A 22,710-nucleotide genomic window follows, 5' to 3' on the forward strand; every position below is an offset into this window, starting at 1 on the left:
CCCAATAAGACTATCAGCTGATTTCTCAAAAGAAACTCTGCAGGCAAGAAGGACTGGCAAGAAATATTCAAAGTAATGAAAAGCAAAACTTTACAGCCATGATTATTCTATCCAGTGAAGCTGTCATTCAGAAAAGAAGGGCAGAGAAAGTGCTTCCAGGACAAAGTAAAACTGGAGGAGTTCATTAGACCCAAACCACTGTTATATGAGATGGTAAAGGGACTTGTTTAGAAGAAAGAGAATCAAAACTGTGAACATTAAAATGAAAACTGTATCACAACAACCAACAACAGAAGCTAGGGAATCAAAACAAAGGCAAACTAAGTAGGCAACGAGAGTGGGAAAAGCATTATAGGTATGGGGAACATATTGGAGGGAGGGGGGAGGGGGTAAAGGGAGGGAGACGGTACAAGATTTAAGAAGGATAGTAGGAGGGAGTGGAGTAGACAGGAAGATGTTGAGAAGAACTATATGCACAACCACTGGGCATGGACTAAGGGGGGACAACTGAAGGGAAGGGGGTAACTGGGTGGAGGGGAACAAAGGGAAAAGAAATTGGAACAACTGTAACAGCATAATCAAGAAAGCGTATTAAAAAAAAAACACGCAACATCTGCGAAGAACAAGTACAACTCAATTAAATGAGGTATGCCTGTCATGGATATAATTCTGCCCTCTCCCACGCTGTTATGAAGTGTCTTTCAATTTAAGGAGGCGGGATGCTTTGTAATTCTTGAACAACTTGTATGCCTAGCTCTTAATAGTTACTATAATGAGTTCAGTCAAACAAATTGTAGGCTGAACGTTAATTTTCTTTAATGTTTCTGTAGTCTCCCCTTTATTATAAAGAGTGTTAGTTTGGACTGTTCGCTGTGACAGAAATCAATTCAGATTAGGCAAAATAAAAGGGGGGCGGGGGCCATTTCCAGGCTGCCACGCTGCTACAGGCCCACCTGCTATCCTCTTACCATCCTCCACATCCCCAGCAGAAAAGTGAGCTACTCTCAATGGCCCTGACAGAGCCATGTGCTCTTCTAGGCTAAATGAATGTAATTATCTTAATGATTGATTGATTGATTGACTGATTGATTGATTAGTTTTTCAGGTTAGGTCCTTTGCAGATGCCAAGATATTTCTATTAGAGTATAACACCTGTGAAGAAACAGGGGCAGAAGCAGGGCTGGGCAGGGGCAGCCAGTAGATCACAATGCAGATGTTATAAAGTCTCTGCCAGCCCAGGGAGGAACCCCAGAGCAAAGACTGCCAATTACAGGGGACCTGAATTGCATAAATCTGAGGATAGCCTATATAGAACTTGGGACCATTAATTTTTCTTCCCTGTTAGTTAGAGTCACATAATGGAACTCAGGCCTTACTTATCTCAAACATCCATATCACATGTATGAAGTAGAGAGTAAAGGTTAATATAGACCAGGGGTTCTCAATCAGGGGCAATTTTTGCCACCACCACCCCCCAGTCACATGACAATGTCTGAAGATATTTTGGGTTGTCACAACTGGGGAGGCAGTGTTACCGACATCTACTTAGTAGAAGTCAGGGATACTCCTAGGCATTTTCTACTGCACAGAGCAGAACAACAAAAAACTATCCAGGCAAAAATGTCAGTAGTGCCAAAGGTGAAAAACCCTGCTCTATAGATAAAGATGTGCGTCTTATATATCACATATGTACCAAAAGAGGCCATGGAAACCTTTTGTCTTTGGTCCGTTCTTTAATAATGAGTTTTTGTTCTGATTTGCATTTATTAATACTGGTTGCTGATAATCCATCCAGCTCAGTTAACTTTTGGACAGAAGACCTAGATTGAATTAGTGAAATGTGTAAATCCTGGATTTAGAGAAAATTATGTTTTTAAGATAAGTATTAATTTGAATTTAGTTGTATATTATTTTGTATTTCACGTCTTTATAGACCTTGATTTGGTGACTCAATAAGAACCATCTGAATTTAGCATACAAATTGCCTTATGAAAGTGTTGTTTCAGAAGTACTAGTTTGTTACGGATCTGTTTAAATATCCCTGGACTGTAAATGAGTTTACTCTGGAAGTTTGCTCTGATGTATTCTTTCTTTTTTATATATTACTAGGTTGAATGTAGTGTCACCTCAGATTGAAAAATTATAAGTTCAAAATGTGAGTGAAATCAGTGAAAATTTACTACAGTATACCTTCATATGCAAGAACATATTTTCTTCTGGGATTTCTACTAAAAAACAACACAACAAAAGCAAACTTTTAGCACCATATATTTTGAACCATCCAAAAAATAGTTTCACCTTCAGGGAATTTAGCTCCAGAACTGCTGCTAGAAAAATAAAAAGACTAGTTGATGCCTGAAGGGATAAAGAGATCAACTAACAATGAAAAAAAGTTTCCTTCAAGATGTGAAATGCGTGTTCAATCCTAGATCAAGGACTAGATGTTCAAAGTTTTATCTATGAGGTTTAACATTGCTTTGGAAAAGTCTAGAAGAGAGTCAATCAGTGCGATGAAATCATTTTCAGGCCAAAGCTCTAGTGATATCAGCTCATGCAAAATCCACTATTTTGAGCTAAACACAAAGGCATTCAGTGATTTTATATCCAACTATATATATTCACATAACCATTAAAAAGTTGATGATGGCATAGTGAGGAAAAGGCAAGGAAACAAACCATTCTAATCACTGTGTTTTGAAAGCTCTTTGCAAACAAATGTGAAATGGTTGGAAGACGCGAACATAATGGTGAAATATTGCTTACCAAAATAAAAGAAAAATGAGCAATATTTAAGGAATACTATTTGAAATCTCAGGAATCTCTGATCCATTAAGATAGCATCATCAGTGCCAAATAAAATGGCCGTTCAAAAAACACCCATCAATGGACATGAAATATTCTAAGCTACATAGACTCTAGGTATGATCAAGGTCCTTTGTGTTCTGTGTCACCCCTTCCCAAAGCCCCTGCAATTGCTCCAGGCCTCGTTGTTTTTCACTTCTAGAAATCCAAATGCTGTCATTGGTCAGTGACAAAGAGACAACTATTTCAAGAGTCTCTCATTTGTCCCAGGTGCAGTGTTCTTCCTATAAGATACAAGGTTCTTAAGAGCAGGGATTGCTCACGTTCCATGCTTGCCACTTCTACAGGATGAATACACAGTACAGTGTATACAACAGCCCTTGAAAATGCTTGGGGAATAATTGATTCTTGAACTCACTTCTCCCCTCTAGACTGGCTTAGGTCCATCCTGCTAAAGGATAGAAATCACCTAGCTATCCCCAGTTGACCAACTAGATTATTTGTTGTGGAAGAGGCAAGCTAGATATGGGGCTTTCCCAGGGATGTGTCTGCCAAATTCACCCACTCCTGTTTTGCTCTGACACCCACCTTTTAAAACAGATAAGGAACAGCTACCATTTCCTTGGTGCTTACCTTGTAGCAGATGGCGTTGAATGCTTTACAGGTCTTACTTCTTTTTTAGTAAAACATAGTCTTTCTGTCCAAGCCAGAGTGGGAGTCTTGCCAAACATTAAGATTTTATTTTTGTTTATCTTTAGGGAGAGGGGGAGGGAGAGAGACTGAGAGGGGAAGAAGCATTGATGTGAGAGAGATATACCAATCAGTTGCCTCTCACATGCCCCCAGCAACCCAGGCATGTGCCCTGATCAGGAATTGATTCAGCAACCTTTCAGTTCACAGGCCGGCACTCAGGCCACTGGGCCACACCAGTCAGGGTGTTCCATCCAGTTTTTGTTCAGCCATTCTGAATTTACCACTATGGCTTATTACATGAAACCCCAACACACCAGTGATTCCTCCTGCTTTCTACGCACCTCTTCGCCTAGAATGGAAATCAGAGGTCTCCTTGAATTTGCCTCTTTCTGATCACCTTACATGTAACCCGTCATGTCCTGTCATACCATCACTCAGTTTTCGTTTTCGTTTTTCCTGGCAGTTTATTTTTGTCTTCACTGTCTCCATGCTTCATTTCATCCTGCAACACCACTCTGACCATGGTATTTCTTTATTTTAAACAATTCACGTAGAATGTGAAAACGTTAGTACAAGTTTTCACCTGGGTGGGGAGCAAGACGTTGAAAAGAAGATGGTGAAAGATTTTCTTTTGCTCTTGAGTGTTGTTATCGTGAATGCATTAAAAACAAACAAAATTAAACTTTTAAAGTAGCCAATTATTTTTGAAAATCTTTGAATGCTTTTTCATAAACAGGTAAATGAAATCTGTTCTTAAACCCGACGGGCAGGTACTGCTCAGGTTTGGCTCCCAGCTACATCTCCAGCCTGATTTTATAGAGCTCTTTCCCTGCATGTGCCCCACATCCAGGCCTTCAGTGGCACCAGAAACAAGTGTTGGTTCTGCTCTTGCCACATGGAATATTCCTTCTGTTTTTGTCACCAAAATGTTACCCAACTTTGAAGGCCCAGCTTAAAAGTAACCTCCTCTGTTAATTTGATCCAGACAGTCTATAACCCCAGGAGCTATTTATGCTGCTTTGAGCACTTTGAGCACAGTTCTCAGGGGAAAATAAAAAGGAGTAAGCACCTGCTGAGTGCCAGGATGTGGACTCTTCACCCATGCACTTTACAACATATCAGCTTCTGTACCTCTGTTTTCTCATCTGTAAAATGATCAACACAGGAACACCTTTCCCTCGGGTTGTTCATTCTTTCAAATGTTTAGTTGGATGCCTTGTGTGAGACACGCACTTATCTGGATCCTGGGGATACAATGCTGAATAAACTAGATGGAACCCATTCTCATCAAGTTTACTTTTTACAGCCATAAAGCTCTTAAAACAGCACTCGAAACATAAGTGCTCTATAGATGTTAGCTATTATTACTATTGTCACTCCTGTTATTTCGATGTACAGAGAAGGAAACTCAGGCTCGTAGACAATTATATAAAATGCTGAAGGTCAAATAGCCAGTAAGGGACTCCAACTTGGGTTTGCCTGAACCATCAAACTGGTGACCTTTCTACTCCAGTGGCTCTGAAAACAGACTAGACATCAGCATCATTGGTGGAGCTTTAAAGAAAGAACAAGTTCTCCAGCCCAGCCCCAAGTGGACTAAGTCAGAAAGTTTAGAGATGAGCTGAGATGGTATCTCCTTTGAAAACTGCCCAGGTAGTTGTGATGTGCTTGCTGCCAGATCAGAGAATGACTGAACAACATTAAAATCCTTCCCATGCTCCTTTATGGTGCTTGTTTGTAAAGATCTAATCCCTAAATTCATTAAAGATAGGTTCCTTGTTTCCTTACTTGTATTTTTTTCCTCCTTCCTCTTGTAGCAAAGTACCTTATAAGCACTCAATAAGTATTTGAGTAATTAATTGCTTAATTATTTAATTAAAGTTGCTTTTTTAAAATGCAAATACAGCTGTGGCACTAGAAGCCTGTCATGAGCTATCACTGCTCTTCCTAGCAATAGTTATGAATCAGCTAAGAATCAGTAGTTGAGGGCAGGTGAAACATCTGGACACAGAACTGAGAAGGCCTCCAAACCCAGTGTTAGCGACGTCACTGCACAGCCTCGGGCCCCCTAGCTCACCTTGCTCCCACTTCATGGACAACTTCAGGTGAAATGCAAAAAATAGATTACTAAAAATCAAGAGCTTTCCCCCCTCCCTGCTTTTGTTTCTTTTAAGTTGACACATATATGTTGTTTGGAAATTAGGGGAGAAATCTCTCTTTTTTTTTTTTTTTTAAGCAAAAAATATCCTTTCTTCTTGTCACACCACAAACATGGGGTACAGCGCTATACTTAAGATTAGAAAGCAAGATCCCCAAATGCAGTGGCTGATTATTCACAGTAGACATATTAAGTCCAGAAGCTTATCTTTTCTCTTTGCTAAAGCACAAAGCCTGAGGCTATATTCATTTTTATTACACTTCACTGTCTTGATTTCACTTGAGGATTAAAAAGAAAGTCAAGGTACAGTGCACGTATCCTAGTGGATTTTAGGATTTCTTGCTTTAGTGAAAGGGAGAATCTCATAAAGCACCTCAGATTATTGCTCAGGAAAGTATACCTACTTCCCTGATGACCTAGAAATTCAATCTTTTGTTTCTCCTAGAAAAGATCACATTGTATTTTGGGTTTTTATTTTCCCTGTAGTTTTCTGTATAACGCAAAAGCCACACTTTAAAAATAGCTGTAGTTTAGATTTGAGGTGAAACTATCTGTAATAGTTCAAGAAAGTCTTGTGACTATTCGGGAAGCTTACAGACCACTTTGGGGGTGGAGTGAAGAAGGAGGGAGGGGAGGGCTGGGTCTGAAGAGTGCAAAGGAGTCAGGGAGAGAGAGACTGTATAGGCTGAGAGGAAGTGAATTCCTGTCAGTTTTACCTCCAGTTCTGACAGATCTTCACTGAGAGACAGTAGAAATTCATTGCTCCTTCCCCTGTCCTTTATGAAGAAACATGAAGTGTACTAATTTAGTTCACTTGCTCCTTATGCAGAAACGGAGAAGGACTGAATGTTGCAGGATCTGGAAGTGCAGTAGATGGGATCTTTGGTTTACTGATTTGTAGAGGTCAGATAACTGCTTTGGCAGCTCGGGGTCACTGAGAGAAGAGTAAAGCGCTTTTCTATGGCCAGGAAAAGGAGAGCTGGGAACTGGAAACAGGGACTCCCGGAATACGAGGTTCTCTGATATGCACTCAAATTGACTGTGAAGGGAGTAAAGGTCAGAAGTTTTGGAAATGCTGGGAGCATGGTGTGAGAATGAAGGACTTTCGATTCCCTTGATTAAGGGTTATTGCGTGCACACTTCAGCAAAGTCTCCCTCCGACCATCATGGCACAGGTCATTAGCAGAATGAACTGAACATCTACAAGTGTATTATTACCCCAAATATAAGGGTTTCACAAGCAAAAAAAAAGTTTGATTTCTGGTGCTTTGTCTTTTTTCACTGTCTTCAAGATTTCTACCTGCTTTAGTCATCTTTGAATATGAATTTGCTAACTGCTGTATATCTTGTCTTTTTTTTTCCCAGACCATACCAGTTCTATTTATCCCCTTGATAGTTATTTCATATAGCCACTTCTGGTCCTTGGGAACACTCCTGTGTTCTAATGCCAGGAGGCATAATTATGTAATTACCATGTGAGCCTTATGCTACTTATGGCCCAAAGACACCCCTAGAAAGGAATGCTCCAATGGCCTCAGCAATTTTTGAGAGAATCAGATCTTCCAAATGTGGAATAAATAAAGCTCAGAAATAAAGAGCAGAAATGTGATTTAATGTAATGGTGCTGCAAGGTGAAAGCCACTTGACTTTGGTTCCTGCTGCAAATCATGAGATACATTTGGAAAGCTTTTAAAAGGGAACCTATTTTTTAAGATAAAACCTTCATCAAGTTACATCACCCAAGCAGAGGAATCCAACTTTTCTCTTATATCTTTGAGAGAAAAAAAAAAAGCAGAAGAAATGTAGAAGAAATGTTTCCTATGATCTCTTCCCTTCCTGTCACATTTTTTCATAATAGTCTGTAGATGTAACCAAAACTAAAGATTTTGACAAATGAAGCAGGATAGGAAGTTGATGGTTGCTTTTCTAAATTAAAATTAATGATACCCTTAAGGCACTTGATTCTATGATATTTGACTTACTGTTGATATAACCTGACTCCATTATCACAGAAGGAGGCAGCTGCATAGGCATGAAAACCAATCAACAAACTTCCAAGGTGCATTTTGGAAATTGGTGAAGCGGAAACTGAGGGCTTAACAATGGCCAAAGGATGTCATGCTTGTCCTCCTTTGCTTGCCAGTGGATGACCAAGTTGGTCAGAATTAGAAGAATAATGTTCCTGGAGAAGGGTGGGCTGGCTCTAGACTAGGGCTCCTGCTGACATCGAGCCTCACCTGTCTTGCAAGGATGCACTGCTACTTCCTTTCAGGAAGTTCATGGCTGCCTGAGCAGAGTCTATATGCTCTTCCGATAGCTTGTATGGAGCATAATTGGGAAGGGCAGGTAAGAGTTAAGGGGTGGCAAGAGGAGAGAGGAAAGGGAAAAGAGGGAATAATAAAAAGGAGTCAGAGATTAGGAAGGGAAGCAACACAGAAATATAAAGTAGAAAGGGGAAAGGCTCTGAGAGAGGAAAAGAAAAAGGGGTGGATTAATGATGGTCTCAGATGGCGCACGTTAGCCTCCATGCCATAAATCACACGAAATCAACGAATAATTATACTCCGACTCAGAGTGAACACTGTGTTAGCACTTTTCCTGTCATCTATCTTGGAGTCAAATGCAAGAAGCTCTGTTTAACTTGTAAGGGTCTCAATGTCAAGCAAACACATAAATAAAGTCAAGGAAAAGAGAATGCAGCCTAGCAGCCCAGACTGCTTTGCCACAGAGCTGCGCCTATCACAAGTCCTCATTCCAAACTTTATCTCAGACTGTTTTTTTTTTTTTTCAGTCGCGACTCAAAAGAAATCAAAATTAGAGGGACAATGGATTTTAGCTGTAAGAGATTACAATTTGTTGAAAGGATTGTAACTGAAACTGTAAACATCACAGGAGAGTTTCCAGGATGATGTTTGGGCAGGAATTTATGAATGTCACAAGTAAGGATTTGGATGAATTATGAAGGCCTCCCCCAACACTGCCACATGCACGCAGAAAACCATACAAACTGCAGAATTTCAGGGCAAAAACTCACATAGAAACCATAGAGGGTCCCCGTGTGGGCATGTGCCTTGTTTATTCACTAGCATCACAGCACAAGGAGAGTTGGTTTTTGATGGGCTCGTTAGCGTAGGCGTGAAGTCTGGTTCTTGCTTGCCCATGGATATTTGTCATGTGTCTAGACAGACTGAGAGCCAGAACATCAGAACGTACATGCCCAGTTAGATCTTTTCCCAAGACTGAAGTAAACACGAGTTATATATGTAGTGCCAGTAAGAACACTTGGACACCGGGAACATATCACATTGTCTAGCAATGTATTTGTACATCAGGAGGGAATCCTTGGTCTCCTAAACCCTTAGTAAGGATGAAAACTTAAAAGTAATTAAGCAACAGGTCAAGAAAAAAAAGCAGAAGCCTTCAAGAGTTTAAAACCAAGTTAACTAGCAAACATTTTGATAAATTTATTTCAGATCATTTCTAGGAGCCACAATGTTGTCATCTGTTCTTTTTCTTTCTTCATTTCTTCTCTTTCTTTTTGACTTAGTTAATGCAGTTTTAAGGAAAAAATTAAATAAAGATAGCCTTCAAAATGCACAGTGGATGGGGACTGAGCTTTGGGAAACAGTCACAGCTATGAATGACATGTGTTCTCATTACTTTAGATGGATGACTTGTGTTCATTCACTATCCCCAAAATTACCCTTCCAGGTCTATCACAATCGCACTTAGGATAGTGCCTAACCGGTAACAGGAACTCAAGAAGTCTTTCCATTCATCCAGTTATCAAATATTTATCAGGTACCTCTTATGTATTAGGCACTATGTGCTAAACTGTGAATAAGACAGACAAGGTCCCTATCTTCATGAACAAGGAACTTGCATTCTAATAAATGTTTTCAATGAATGTGGAACCATTTCTTTTCTTTTTTTAAACATTTTATTTATTTAATTTTAGAGAGTGGGGAAGGGAGAGAGAAAGCGTGGGAGAGAAACATCAATGTGTGGTTGCCTCTCACGTGACCTGCAACCCAGGCATGTGCCCTGACTGGGAATTGAACCGGCGACCTTTTGGTTCGCAGGCTGGTGCTCCACTGAGCCACACCAGCCAGGGCTGGAGCCATTCCTTAATGGCATCAAAGAAGAAAGGTCTCTACAAACAGTATACTGCCTATAGAACTCATCTGAAATGAGAAAGCCAAGGAGAATATTAATTAGTCCTCATAGCTTTTGTAGGAGATCTTCCCTTCTAGGTTCTATGGCTAGTCTAATAACTAAATTGACATAAGACAGATTAACAGAAGGAAAACAAATTTAGCTTTATATATACAGGAGCCCATAAAAATATAAGACTCGGAGAAACAACCAAAGCAGGCAGCTTTTATACCTTAGACAACGAAAAAATAAATGTGTGAAGAATTAATAAGGCAGCAGGGAGGTTATTTAGGCTTGGAGAAGTAACTTAGTGAGGAAGTAACAGGCTTTATTGTACAGCCTTGTGTGCCCTGAATTCCCTGTCTCTGGTGACAAGGTTGTCTCCCACCCTCCAGGTGACAGGGAGGGTTTCTTTCACATGGGAGATTCATTTTCTGCTTTCAGAGGGACAGAGGAGGTCAGAGTGTCCTTGCACCACCTGTTCCTTAAGTAACTTTAGTTCAAAATAATCAATATGCCAGAGCGGCATATTTTGGGGTGTCATATCCTGCTCCCCTTCACTTCCAATTATTATTGCTTAAAAATTATAATAAAACAAATATGGGGGAGATTTCGGCTCTTGGTTTGTCTTACAAATCATTACTTCTTAAGTTTTTGAAAATCCAGTATTATACTCACAGTGATCTAAATGGCTTTCTTCTGTTCTGTTTTTAACTTTGATCAGCAAAAAGGAAGGAGGGAATACAGGGAGAGAAGGGAAGGAAAGGGGAAAAGTCTTCCTAAAGTTCATATTGGAAATCTTGAAAGATAAATCTCTTATTCAAAATATAGTCATTATGGTGCAGATTCTTTAATAAATGGTCCATTTAATTCATTCAACTAATATTAGTTGAGCACCTGCTATATGCCAGGTACTGTGCTAGTTGTGGGGAATATAGAAGGAAAGAAAGATGTGGCCCTGTCCTCATGGAGCATATAAAAAAGATTTAATTGATCTCTGTTGTGTCTTTACTGAAGAATTGCTGCAAAGTAGATTATGATTACTCATGGAGCAGATGGCAATTTTCTCCCCATCTGGGATAGTTCTAAAGAATAGACCCTTATGTATCAATAGATAAGATTTCTTCCAGTTCTAAGATTTCATGATCTATGATCTAATAGTAGAAACAGGATGTGTGCTTCCAAAAAAGATGTTATACTTGTATTACTTTTTATAAAAGGAAACAGAGGTAGGTATTGCCTATTAATTCAGAGGGAATTGGATTCTTTCTGTCTCTTTAAATAATTGCATTTAAACTCTTTTGGCTCTTCTTTCTCTGCTCACCTTCTGATGCTCGATCATACCCCCTTTTATTCCCACCTCTCTTCCTTTCTCTTAATGACTGAGACAGATTGCTCCTCTCTAACTAGCTATACCTGATGTCTCCAGTTAAAGGTTTCACGGTTAGGTTAAATTTATCATATTCCAAATGGATTCATAGATACCTATGCCATTCATTCCTCCTCTTTCTAATTTCCATATTTCCATCAGCAATATCCTCATTCTCCCAGACTTTCACACTGAAAAGCCAGAAGTTCTCTTTGCTGCTTTAAAAATTAAGTTCTACCCTGGCTTCTGTGGCTCAGTGGATTGAGTGCCGGCCTGTGAACCGAAAGGTCGCCAGTTCGATTCCCGGTCAGGGCACATGCCTGGGTTGCGGGCCAGGTCCCCAGCAGAGGGTGTGTGAGAGGCAACTGATCAATGTTTCTCTCTCACATCGATGTTTCTCTCCCTCTCTTTCTCCCTCCCTTCCCCCTCTCTAAGAATAAATAAATAAATCTTTTAAAAAATAAAAATGAAGTTCCAACACTAAAATTTTTGATTAATTTTTCTTTCTTTCAAAATCCTTCCTAATGTAAACCTTCTTTCCTCTTTCAGGCAAGGCAGTCTTAATTGTAGCATATATCAACCCAAGTCTAGTCAATTGCAAATCGAAATTCTTTTCTTTGCCTAATTGCTTACAGAATAAAGTGTTTTGTTCTTTTTTTATTACTAAAGTGTAGTTAACATACATTATTGTATTAGTTTCAGGTCTACAACATATTTATTCAACATGTGTATCCCTAATTAAGTGATCACCATGATAAGTCTAGTAACCGTCTGTCACTGTACAAAGTTACTATGATATCATTGGCTCTATCCCCTGTGCTATACCTTACATCCCTGTGACATTTATAATTGGAAGTTTGTGCTTCTTATTCCCCTTCCCTTTTTTCATCCATCCCCCACTCCCCTCTCCTCTAGCAACCATCAGTTGGTTTTATATATATGAATCTGTTTCTTTTCAGGTTATTTTTTTAAGGTTTCACATATAAGTGAAATCATATGGTATTTATCCTTCTCTGACTTATTTAACTTAGCATAATACCCTCTAGGTTCATCCATATTGTCACAAATGGAAAAAGATTTCATTCTTTATTATGGCTGAGTAATATTCATACACACACACACATATATATATAACATCTTGTTTATCCATTCATTTGCTGTTAAATATTTAGGTTCCTTCCATATCTTAACTGTCGTAAAAATGCTGCAAAGAACGTAGGGGTACTTTTATCTTCCTGAATTAGGATTTTGATTTTTTTTTTTTCTGATAGATGTCCAGAAGTGAAATTGCTATGTCATACTGTAGTTCTGTTTTTAGTTTTTAAAGGATCCTTCATAATGTTTTCCGTAGAGGCTGCACCAGTTTATGGTCCTCCCAACAGTGCACACAGATTCCCTTTTTACCACAGCCTCGCCAGCACTTGTCGTTTATTCTGATAATAGCCATTTTGACAAGTGTGAGGGGATATCTCATTGTGGCTGTGATTTGTGTTTCCTTGCTAATATTTAAATTCTTGACATTGACTGTACACTTTAAACTACTACTGAGATTCTCCCTGGATAAGAAGGAAACCACTTGCAGAGATTAGGGGCCTACAGTGGCCTCAGATGTCACGTCCTGTAGTCTCTATGAAGCTTCTAATACATTGCCAGAGGACACAACCTGAGGAACACTCACACTTCTTCACCATTGGCATGTTCCCTCTTGAGATTTCTTTCCCAACGTAAGAAAAGATTTCTGGACAGTGTCCACTCCCATATGGCTTCCTCATCCCCTCTTCCCCACCTCCATCTCTTGATTAATCTGTTTATGAAATGACCTATTCTACATGTAGGAATAATTACATATTCCAAACACTCCTTTGCATGTGTTCTTCTACAATCATTCTCTATAATCTATGGTACCCCATTCTTCATGAGCAGAAACTGGCCTTGTATGGCATCATAAAATACACTGATGGCAAAGGTGTTATAGACATGACTCTAGATTTGGTCTGCATTGAATGTATTAATTCTCTTTTTTTTTCATTTTTTTTTATTGTTCTGTTACAGTTGTCCTATTTTTCCCCTATTAATGTACTAATTAATTAAAAGAGATAAATGACAAGGCTAGATGCATATGAAATATTTATGAAATACTCTTTAAACTTCACCTATAAAATGGCACAGTTAAGAGCAAGAGCCAGACTGAAGAAATTTGAAATCAGGCTCTGCTGGTTTACTAAGCACTTAAGCTAGCCAAGTTTTGTTTTATTTTGTTTTGTTAACCTCTCATACTTCAGTTTCTACATTAATGAAGTGGGGAATAATATTACTTCCTACTACAGAGTGATTGTGAAAGTTAAATAAATTCATACTGTTAAAAGTGCTTAATAAATATTAGCCGTTTTTTGTGTTGTACCTGTGCCTTGCACACTATGACCTATCCTTTTCCATTTATTGATCATAATAGCAACAGTAACACTAGCCTGTAAGATATACTGAGCAATTATCATGTGACAAAAACTAGGCCAGACATTTCACATGTGTCATTTTGTTTAATTGCCACAAAAAACTGTATGAGGTAGGTCATATAGGTGTTCTAGTTTACTGATAAGGAAGTTAAGACTATTCACTCAGGGTTGTGTAGTATGCACTCAGGGTCAGTGGACATTCTTGTTTGTTCTCCCTCTCTCTCTCTCTCTCTCTCACATACACACACACACACACACACACACACACACACACACACACACACACACACATACATTGTTTTGGTCAACTAGTCATTAAGCAAATATTTGCCACCGCTTACTATGTGCAGGGTTCAGTGCATACTGTAGGAGGGAAGGTGGGAGAGAAGGGATAAGCAAGAAATGGTCCATGCTCCCAGGGAGCTTACAGTCCATTGCAGGGAATACTCATATGCATATAACTAAAATGAATGATATGATACAAGTACTTCAGGCATAAACCATGTCTTGTGGGAATGCTAAGAAAGCCATCATTTCAACCCGGGGGATTGGAAATTAAGCATGGAAACACATAAAAGGTTTGCACTGGGGAGAAGGGGACTGAGCGTTGCAGAGAGAAGGAGCAGCATGAGCAAGTCACACATGTGTTATACTGGATGGAATATCACAGGGCAGGAGGGTCAAGTTTGGCTGCAAGTTACAGGGTCATAAGACTGGGAAGGTAGCTTTGAAATGTTCCTCATGTTTTTCTGGGCAAACCCTATATTTTTTGGAACTCCACTTGGTTTTCCAAATATCTGGTCCAAGCAAAGATGGACAAGGGTAGGGAAAAGGGAAAAAAAGAGATTACTCCAGATCTGTGCTAGACCCTTGATTGATATTAAAAGGTTAGAGTTGGCTTTGGACCAGGCAACCTGAGCCATTTTTTGGTAAGTTTAAGACCTCTTTTACCTCTTGGGAATTATCTACTTCCCAAACCAAACCCACTCAAGCTCTGGTGGGTCTGGGAAAGCACTGACCAACCCCTAGTTTAGGATGGGCTGTTCAGGGCCAAAGGAAGATCCAGTGTCGTGGAGGTAGGATGTGAATGTGTGGCGCCATCACTAATACCTGGCTGGCCAAATGCTAGATGTCAAAGTATACCATTTCACCCATAAAATTCTTCCTTCTTTCCATGCCCAGAATGGAATTTACTAAGCTATCAGGACATTGTGTTAATATATTGTAGAAAAAAACTAATGAGAAATAAATGGTAATTTTTACTCCGTGCCACCTAAAAAATATGCTTCCTAGTAATTTCCATGTCCACTAAAAACTAAAATTTGAAAATTTTTCTTTCATTTCCCTATACACCCCATAATTCCTTAAATTTTAGCCTTGTCTACTTCTTTGATTCTTAGGTACTAATCAACTATTTGGTTACTTATTATCAATGATTCATTATGACTCAGTGATCCATTAATTATCAATTAATATTATTCCAGAAAACATTAGTTGAGAACAATAGACTTAGTCAAAGACTAAGACAAAATATGTCACTTCTGAGGTCCTTTAGTCACCTAGTATCAATAGCGAACGGCAACCTCCATAACCTTTTCATGAAAGATTAAGAGTTGGCATTCTTGTTGGTACTAGTTGGAGCAGCAATTCATCTGTGGCTGCCAGTGAGTGATTTTTTTTTTTAAATTTTCATTTTAACATTGTCAAGAGAGTAAATCTTTTTTTTTTTTTTTTTTTTGCTTTGCCTCGGTTTGATAAAAACAGGTCCTGGAGGCTACCTACGAGAAGTGGATGTGAAAACCAGGGTTATAAATTGTTGCATCCATATTCCAGCCTTAGAAGTCCAGAAGATGTTACCAAAAAGGATGCATTTTTCTCATTGTTCCTCATTCTGTATGATGAGAGAACATCATTTCTCTCCTCTTCTTCCCAGGTGGCCGTTGAGGACCGCATCAGGCAGCTGCACGAAGCCCACAGGGATTTCGGCCCGGCATCCCAGCACTTTCTCTCCAGTAAGTCATTCTCAACTTTCATTGCTTAACCTCTTCACTGCATCCCAGTGGCTCAGAAATAAAAGTCGAATTTGAATCGTCTCTGCTAAATGCACTGGGGGCATAAATCATCCTGAAAGAGAACTTGGTGGGTGAATTTAGAAGGTTAGGAAAAGGAGGATCAATTAGATTATTTTGTCGAGTCTTGACCTAATGCAGCATTGTTTCCTGCAATGTGTTCTCAAGTGTCAACTTGGGTGATATTTTTGAGTCTTCAGTCCTGCTTATAGCAGCTCACTTCATACAGCTGGTAATTATGCTGTCATATAATTATATGATGACTCGATATGTATTACTGTGAATCTATAGTTCTTGATCTCTCTATTATTCATGAAATACTCCCTGCCTCCAAGTTGGAACCTCAGCCTATTGTTTCTTTTCCCTTACTATTCTCACCACCCTCTTTTTCTTGACCTCTACTCATTCTTTATATTTTCCAGTTTTGTTATTTTATTATGTTTTCATAATTAGTTATATGCTTTCTATATATCCTTAATAAATATTATATCTTAATGATTAATATCAAGAGGAATAGCCTTAATTAACTGAAAATTTGATATTGGAATGTCCTATTAATATGAAAGTCCATATTAAATTGTCAAGCTCCTGTTTTCCTCTGAATAATGTTGTTTATTTATACCACTAAGTCTTTCATTGCAAAAGTACATATGTCGAGTTTTTTGACATTTAAAAAACCATTAGTTCTACCACATGGAGTTAACATAATGATAACATTTTGGTGTATTTCCTTCTGGTCAGGCATGAGTATGTATGAGGGTTTAATCATCATTTTAAGGCAGTTACTTTGTGCCTGGCAATGTTACAAATGTGAACTAATGTAATCCTTATAGGACCTGTCAGGTAGATAGCATTATTATACCCATTTCAAAGATGAGAAAATGGAAGCATATGAGGGAGAACAAAAAAAAAACTGGAATTATCCTCTGGAGGGCGGGCCCCTTAAAGTACAGGCTTCCCATCCTAGGTGAGTGTTCTAGGAACTCAACTGTATCAGTGTACCAGCTGGCGTTGTTGTGAGAGGCTGCATTCGGCTTCAGTGAATTTTTTTGAAGACTTCCAATGTGTTTGCCTATATCATGATGGGTGATTTATGAGTGCACCTGCTCACATCACACTTAGTGTTCAGCAGTTTATGACCAGAAATGGCATGATCCCCATGCCCCACCCTCCCTATTCACCTGATTTCACCCTGAGCGACTTGTATTTTGTTTCCTGGGTGGAAAAAGCCCTCAAAGGGAAACATTTTGCTGATGTGGAAGAGGTGAAACAAAAAAGAGCAGAGGCACTAAAAGGCCTCAACATCAACCAGTTCAAAATCTGTTTTGAGCAACGGAAAGAACATGTCAATGGGTGTACTGCATCAGATGGAGAGTACTTTGAAGGTGACTGAAGTTTAAACATGTAAGAATAAATGCACAATTTTTAATACATAAATTCCAGGTTTTCTTGGGTCCCACCTTGTACAGTCACACAGCTAGCAGATGACACAGCCTGTCTTCAAATCCAAGAAGTCAGCTGCAGAGTCTATTTTTAACCACCATCCCAGACTGTCTTCTACTGGATTTACCTGTTACAAGGAAGAAGTAATTCTGTATCATCTCCATTCACTCTTTTGACTTTTTTATTGCCATGTGCTAGTCCTTTGATTTTATTTTCCGTAGATTAATACAAAGATCCATGCTCACAAACATTTTAAAGTATTAGACTAGATGCTTTCCTGTCTCCCCTGTTGACCATTGCCTTTTAGAACAAAAGTTCCTAGATTGTGACGGTCCTGCCTCTTTGCTATCCATTCATGATGTATTAAGTAAGAAGCTGTCTTCTTTTCTGACTGGGTCTGGCCTTGTGATTTGCATGCACTTGTTAGCAGTATCACACATGCTTCAGAGGTGCCAAGATAAAAAAAGGCCTGTTAGCGCAGTGTGTGTCATTGAGTGGGATTATGGCTTTTAGGAATGGCTCTAGAGCAGCGATTCTCAGCCTTTTTCATCTCATGGCACACATGCACTAATTGGTAAAATTCGGCAGCATTCCAAAAAATACACTTTTGCCAATCTGGCCAAAAATAGGTATAATTTTGATTCATTCACACCAGATAGCTATTGTTGTGTGAGCTGTTGTCATTTTTTTTTTTATTTGACAGTCTAAGGGCAAAGAGGTCAGTGCCCTGAGTAAATAGTCAGTATTGCAGGCTTTAAAACTTCTAGAGGCACACCAGTGGGCCTCTTGTGGCACATGACTGTGCCGCAGCTCACAGGTTGAAAATCACTGCTCTAGAACAATTCAAAAGCCTGCAGATTTTGTGTTCTGTATTTTTCCAGATCTCTGGTCTGCTTAAGTTGCCTCAGTAACAGCCATTCTACTCGATTTAACTGAGATTAAATGCAATAACATTCTTGTTAGTGACTCATAAACCATAAATAAAAATATTACTGTTATGAATATTAATGACTTCTCAGACACCATGTACGTCCATTCATCCTTTGTTCCCTCTGTGTGCCCCACTTGAATTCCTGTGGCTCCCCCATGAACACCTATTCTCAGAGAATGATTACGTTATACTCATTTAACCCAGGTGACCGGTAAGGTTTAATGCGTACTCCTCTTGGGTTATTTGCATTTTAATAGGGTGAGAAACCATAAACCTGAGCAATGGCTCTCTGGTGGTAGAACATCAACTGTAATCTCCGAGCTGAGAGGAGCCATGTGAGAGTTTTGAGGGGCCACATGAAACATCCTCACACCTTTCAAACCGTTATCACACAGGTGCCCACTTCCAGGAAGGTCAGACTTGAAGAAACATACTCATGAAGACACTCATCTGCCCACCTAAGTGGAGCCAGCCCTAGAAGTCGCCAATTTCCTGGGTACTCCTGTGGAGTCTCAGTACATGCTTAAGAGCATTGCTTGCACATATCAGAAATAACCATTTGCCTTAAGAGGTAGTTGAGAAATAGGACAATGGGACTGAAGGCTAGATGAAGATTGTTTCTTTATGTTGTTCTTTCTCAATTTACAAAGGTGATATATGCACCCTGACAGAAATTTTGGAAAGGAGAGAGTACAGAGAGAGAAAAAAACACTATTAAAAATGTGGTTTATAAACCTGTCTTTGTCTTGCTGTGTTTGTGTGTATGTGTATTCAGATGCTGGGTTTATATTTTTTTTCTTTCTTTCTTTTTCAAAAATATTTTACTTATTTTTAGAGAGAGGAGAAGGGAGGGAGAAAAAGAGGGAGAGAAACATTAATGTGAGAGAGAAACATTGATTGGCTGCCTCCCACATGTGCAGTTTTATGGCCTGCCTTTTTTCCCATAGAGCTATAATAAAACTATTTTTGGGGTGTTTAAATATTCCACGCAGGGTAATTTTCTTAATGGCCGAGTAGTAGTCCCTTTTGTGGCCCTACCAGATTTACCAAGGCAATTCCTAATCACTCAATATTAAGGTTGTGTCAAATTTGTCATAATTATATCCAAAATTGTGACTAACATTCTTTGTCGACCTTTATAAACACCTCACATTTTTTTCTACAAGATAAATGCCTCAGAATGGAACTTCAGTGTTAAAGGATGTGGACATTGATGAGGCTTTTGGTCTATATTATCAAATGATCTCTAGAAAGTTGCCCCAGAAATTAAGTGCACCATCAAAACCGTATTTGAGGCAGGGCATCTCCAAACTCACTTGCCCACTGTTAAATTGTGTTCTACAAAAGAAAAGCAGCTTCCCCTCAGCAAACAAAAATATGTTTGAAAAAATACTACTAAGGTCATAATAAATGAGTTCAAATCGATAGATGTCTAGTAATTTGCTTCCAGGTTTGTAAGACTAATGATAGGGTGATTTCGGAGGTTTAGAAATTATAGGGAAAAAAAGAAAAAGAAGAGCCACTTGCAGCACCACCACCCCCAACACACACGCATGCTCACTGTCTTTTCATCCTGTTCCCTCTTGGTCTCTCTCTGTCACACACGCATGCACACACATGCACACACACATGCACACAGGCACTCCCCTTTGATCATTACATTACCATCTCTTTGTTTTTGTTTTTTTTTTAAGATTTTATTTATATTTAGAGAGAGGGAAATGGAGGGATAAAGAGGGGGGAGAGAAACATCTATGTGCGAGAGACACATCAACCGGCTGCCTCCCACACATGCCCCAACCAGATACCAGCCTGCAACCCAGGCACGTGCCCTGACTGGGAATCCAGAATCAAACTGGTGACCTTTCACCTTGTGGGACAATACCCAACCAACTGAGCCGCACTGGTCAGGGCTGTCTTTGTTTTTTATCAGTAGAGAGAGGCAGCCTTTTACTAAAGAAAAGTATTCGCTGTTTCTTCTTGGTAGCCCAACCTCTCTATTTGTTAAAGCAGTCATTTCTTTGATCTTAAATCTGAGATTAAATGAGGAGAGAAAAACATTGAAAAATATGACCCTTATTGATTGATAGACGCTAGCTTGCCTTTATTTCTAGTTTTAATGGTCTATCACTTCTAATTGACTTCTGCCACTTAAACCAAGACAAAAGGAGATATTCTCACTGTGCAATATTTTTAATTTATTATTTAAAATATTATGAGATATTATATGTATATATAAATATTAAATACACATTTTATATTTTATATAATTGGAAGGTACAGTGTTGGTCTCTTCATATGCAATGACCACAAAAAAGTACTATAGTATTCATCGGCACACTACTCTTAAAATTGTCCATTTTTTGTTATTTTCAAGAATTTAAGACCTTTAAAAAAGAATGTAAGATCTTTTTTTCTGGCCATGTTCTCAACTCTCTGGGCTTCTGTTCAAAATTTTACTTTTCTCATCAAGGAGGATAACTATAGGTCTGAGTGAAGGTTATCTTTCTGTCATAGTAAAAAGAACTTATATTGAATATTTTACAAGTTCTAGAATTCCCTAAATCAGCATTCCATGCCAGCTTCCTTATACCATTAATGTTCAGTATTGTGTTAATAAGTCTCCCTTGAAAAATTATTCCTGGAGTTAATAAGATTGGAAAAACACTGGGTTATAAAAGGTAAACACGTTTTTTCCTGTTAGAATTCTTAGGGCCTTTAATATCCATTCACACTCTAAATGGGGAGAGAGTCAGCAGCTGTTCTCCATACTTTATTTGACAACAGATGCCTTTTTCAGGTACATTGATTAATTTCTCACTAAACAGGCCACATAACATAGTATGGAAATCTTTGCTCTACAGTGGTATTTGCTAAATGGTTTTATGGCAAAAACTTTCTCTTGAAGGTAGTAAGAACATGATATAATTACAAAGAAAAGGAATAGTTTAAGGCAATTGGGTCAACTCTCTTTTTCTTGAGGTTTTCAGTTCCTCCTCCCTCACCCCTGCCACACTGTGGAACTGCCTAACTGGAGAGAAACTTAGAGAATATCTGTATGAGTTGTTTTCAAACTGTTCGTTAGTGCATCCTAAAATCAGTTTAATGACTTGCAACCTATCACTTTTTTAAAAAGATATTATTTATTTACAGGGAAGGGAGTGAAAAAGAGAGGGAGAGAAGCATCAAAGTGGGCTAACTACATCAGTCAGTTGCCTCTTACACGCCGCCAACTGGGGACCTGGCCTGCAGCCCAGGCATGTGCCCTGACTGGGAATCAAACTGGGGACCTTGCATTTTGCAGGGCAGCACTCAACCCACTGAGCCATATCAACCAAGGCTAACCAACCACTTTTTAATGAAATGGAATAGAACAAACTAGAAATTATCATAGTACATTGCACAAGCAAGGCTAAGCGTTGTTTTGACGCTTTGGTTTCAGTTAGGGGTACATGCGTTTCTGTGTGTGTGTGTGTGTACTATATCACAATGTAAAATGTTTTCCTTCTATGCGTTACAGCCTTAGTTTGAGACACACTGAACTACTCAGGCCTTCCCGTATTTTACAGATGACAAAATAGATGCAGAAAGATCAAATGACATAGCCCAGGTCACGGAGATGATTATAATAGATCTGGGAGGAGAACCCAGCTTCTGCATTTCCAAGCCACACCTCACACTGCCTTACCCATGAAGAACAAACACCTAGGCCAATAACTAACTAGTTCACCTGATATTGTCACGGGTGTTTCTCTCTTCCGTTCCTCAGTGTGGGCCATACTAAGTTGTTTTACGGAGCCTGAATTTTTCCCTCAAGGCCTCTGAACCAAGTATTGTCTCACCAATGGTACATCAGATATTGGTTAAGAGCACAGGCTCTGGAGCTAGACTGACTGGATTCAAATACTGGCTCAGATACTTAATATCTTTATCCTCCATCTACAAAATGAGGCTAATACTAACATATGTCATCAGTTTTAAGACACATCCCCCCATGTATGTATTAACAACTGTGTAATCAGAATGCACCTTATGACGAATAGGGTTTTGAATTCAATGAAATATGGTAATATTACTTTAGAGGGTTATGGTGCAGATCAAATAGTTAATATATGTGAAACCCTTAGACTGGTGCCTAGCACATAGAAAGTGCTATGTAAGTGTTGGCTATTAGTATTAGCACTACCGTTATTATTACTGTCAGCTCAATAGCATAAATTAATATCTTAGTCAAACTAGACATGAAGATATCATTCATTCTCTTGAATTTAATTTTCAATGTAAGTAATTCCTCTCTTTTTCCAAAGATAGTTTTCATGGATCCAATCAGAAAGTGTAGTGTTTTCCACATTATAAGACCTTAATATTTATTTGGGTAACTAATGAACAGGCAAATAATCAATGGGTAGACCCTAATCTCTGTAAGGACAGGATGGTTTTAGTCTTGTTGACAGTTATATTCTCTAGCTCCTAGCATGATATCTGATACTTGGTAGATGTTTCATAAAATCATTTGCAGAATGAATTATGTCTTACATCCAAGAGAAGAAGAGGTAAATTTCCTCTTGACATTGATAATACACAGTGGCATGATATTTAGCATAGTGAGTATCACATAATAGACACTCAATAAATAA

At 38.9% G+C, this 22,710-nt stretch overlaps 1 protein-coding gene across 2 annotated transcripts in view; it reads left to right on the forward strand.

Moving 5' to 3' along the window:
• Nucleotides 1-22,710, forward strand: part of DMD (dystrophin) — a 1,939,482-nt gene that overhangs the window by 1,707,688 nt on the left and 209,084 nt on the right. For both annotated transcript variants that reach the window (XM_090265340.1, XM_090265335.1), the window contains one exon: nt 15,564-15,642. In XM_090265340.1, coding sequence (XP_090121466.1) covers nt 15,564-15,642 — 79 coding nt within the window. The remainder of the gene's footprint in view (nt 1-15,563; nt 15,643-22,710) is intronic.

The sequence above is a fragment of the Furipterus horrens genome, unplaced genomic scaffold (assembly GCF_987537825.1).
Source record: "Furipterus horrens unplaced genomic scaffold, mFurHor1.1.pri manual_scaffold_17, whole genome shotgun sequence".
In the NCBI taxonomy this organism is placed as follows: domain Eukaryota; kingdom Metazoa; phylum Chordata; class Mammalia; order Chiroptera; family Furipteridae; genus Furipterus; species Furipterus horrens.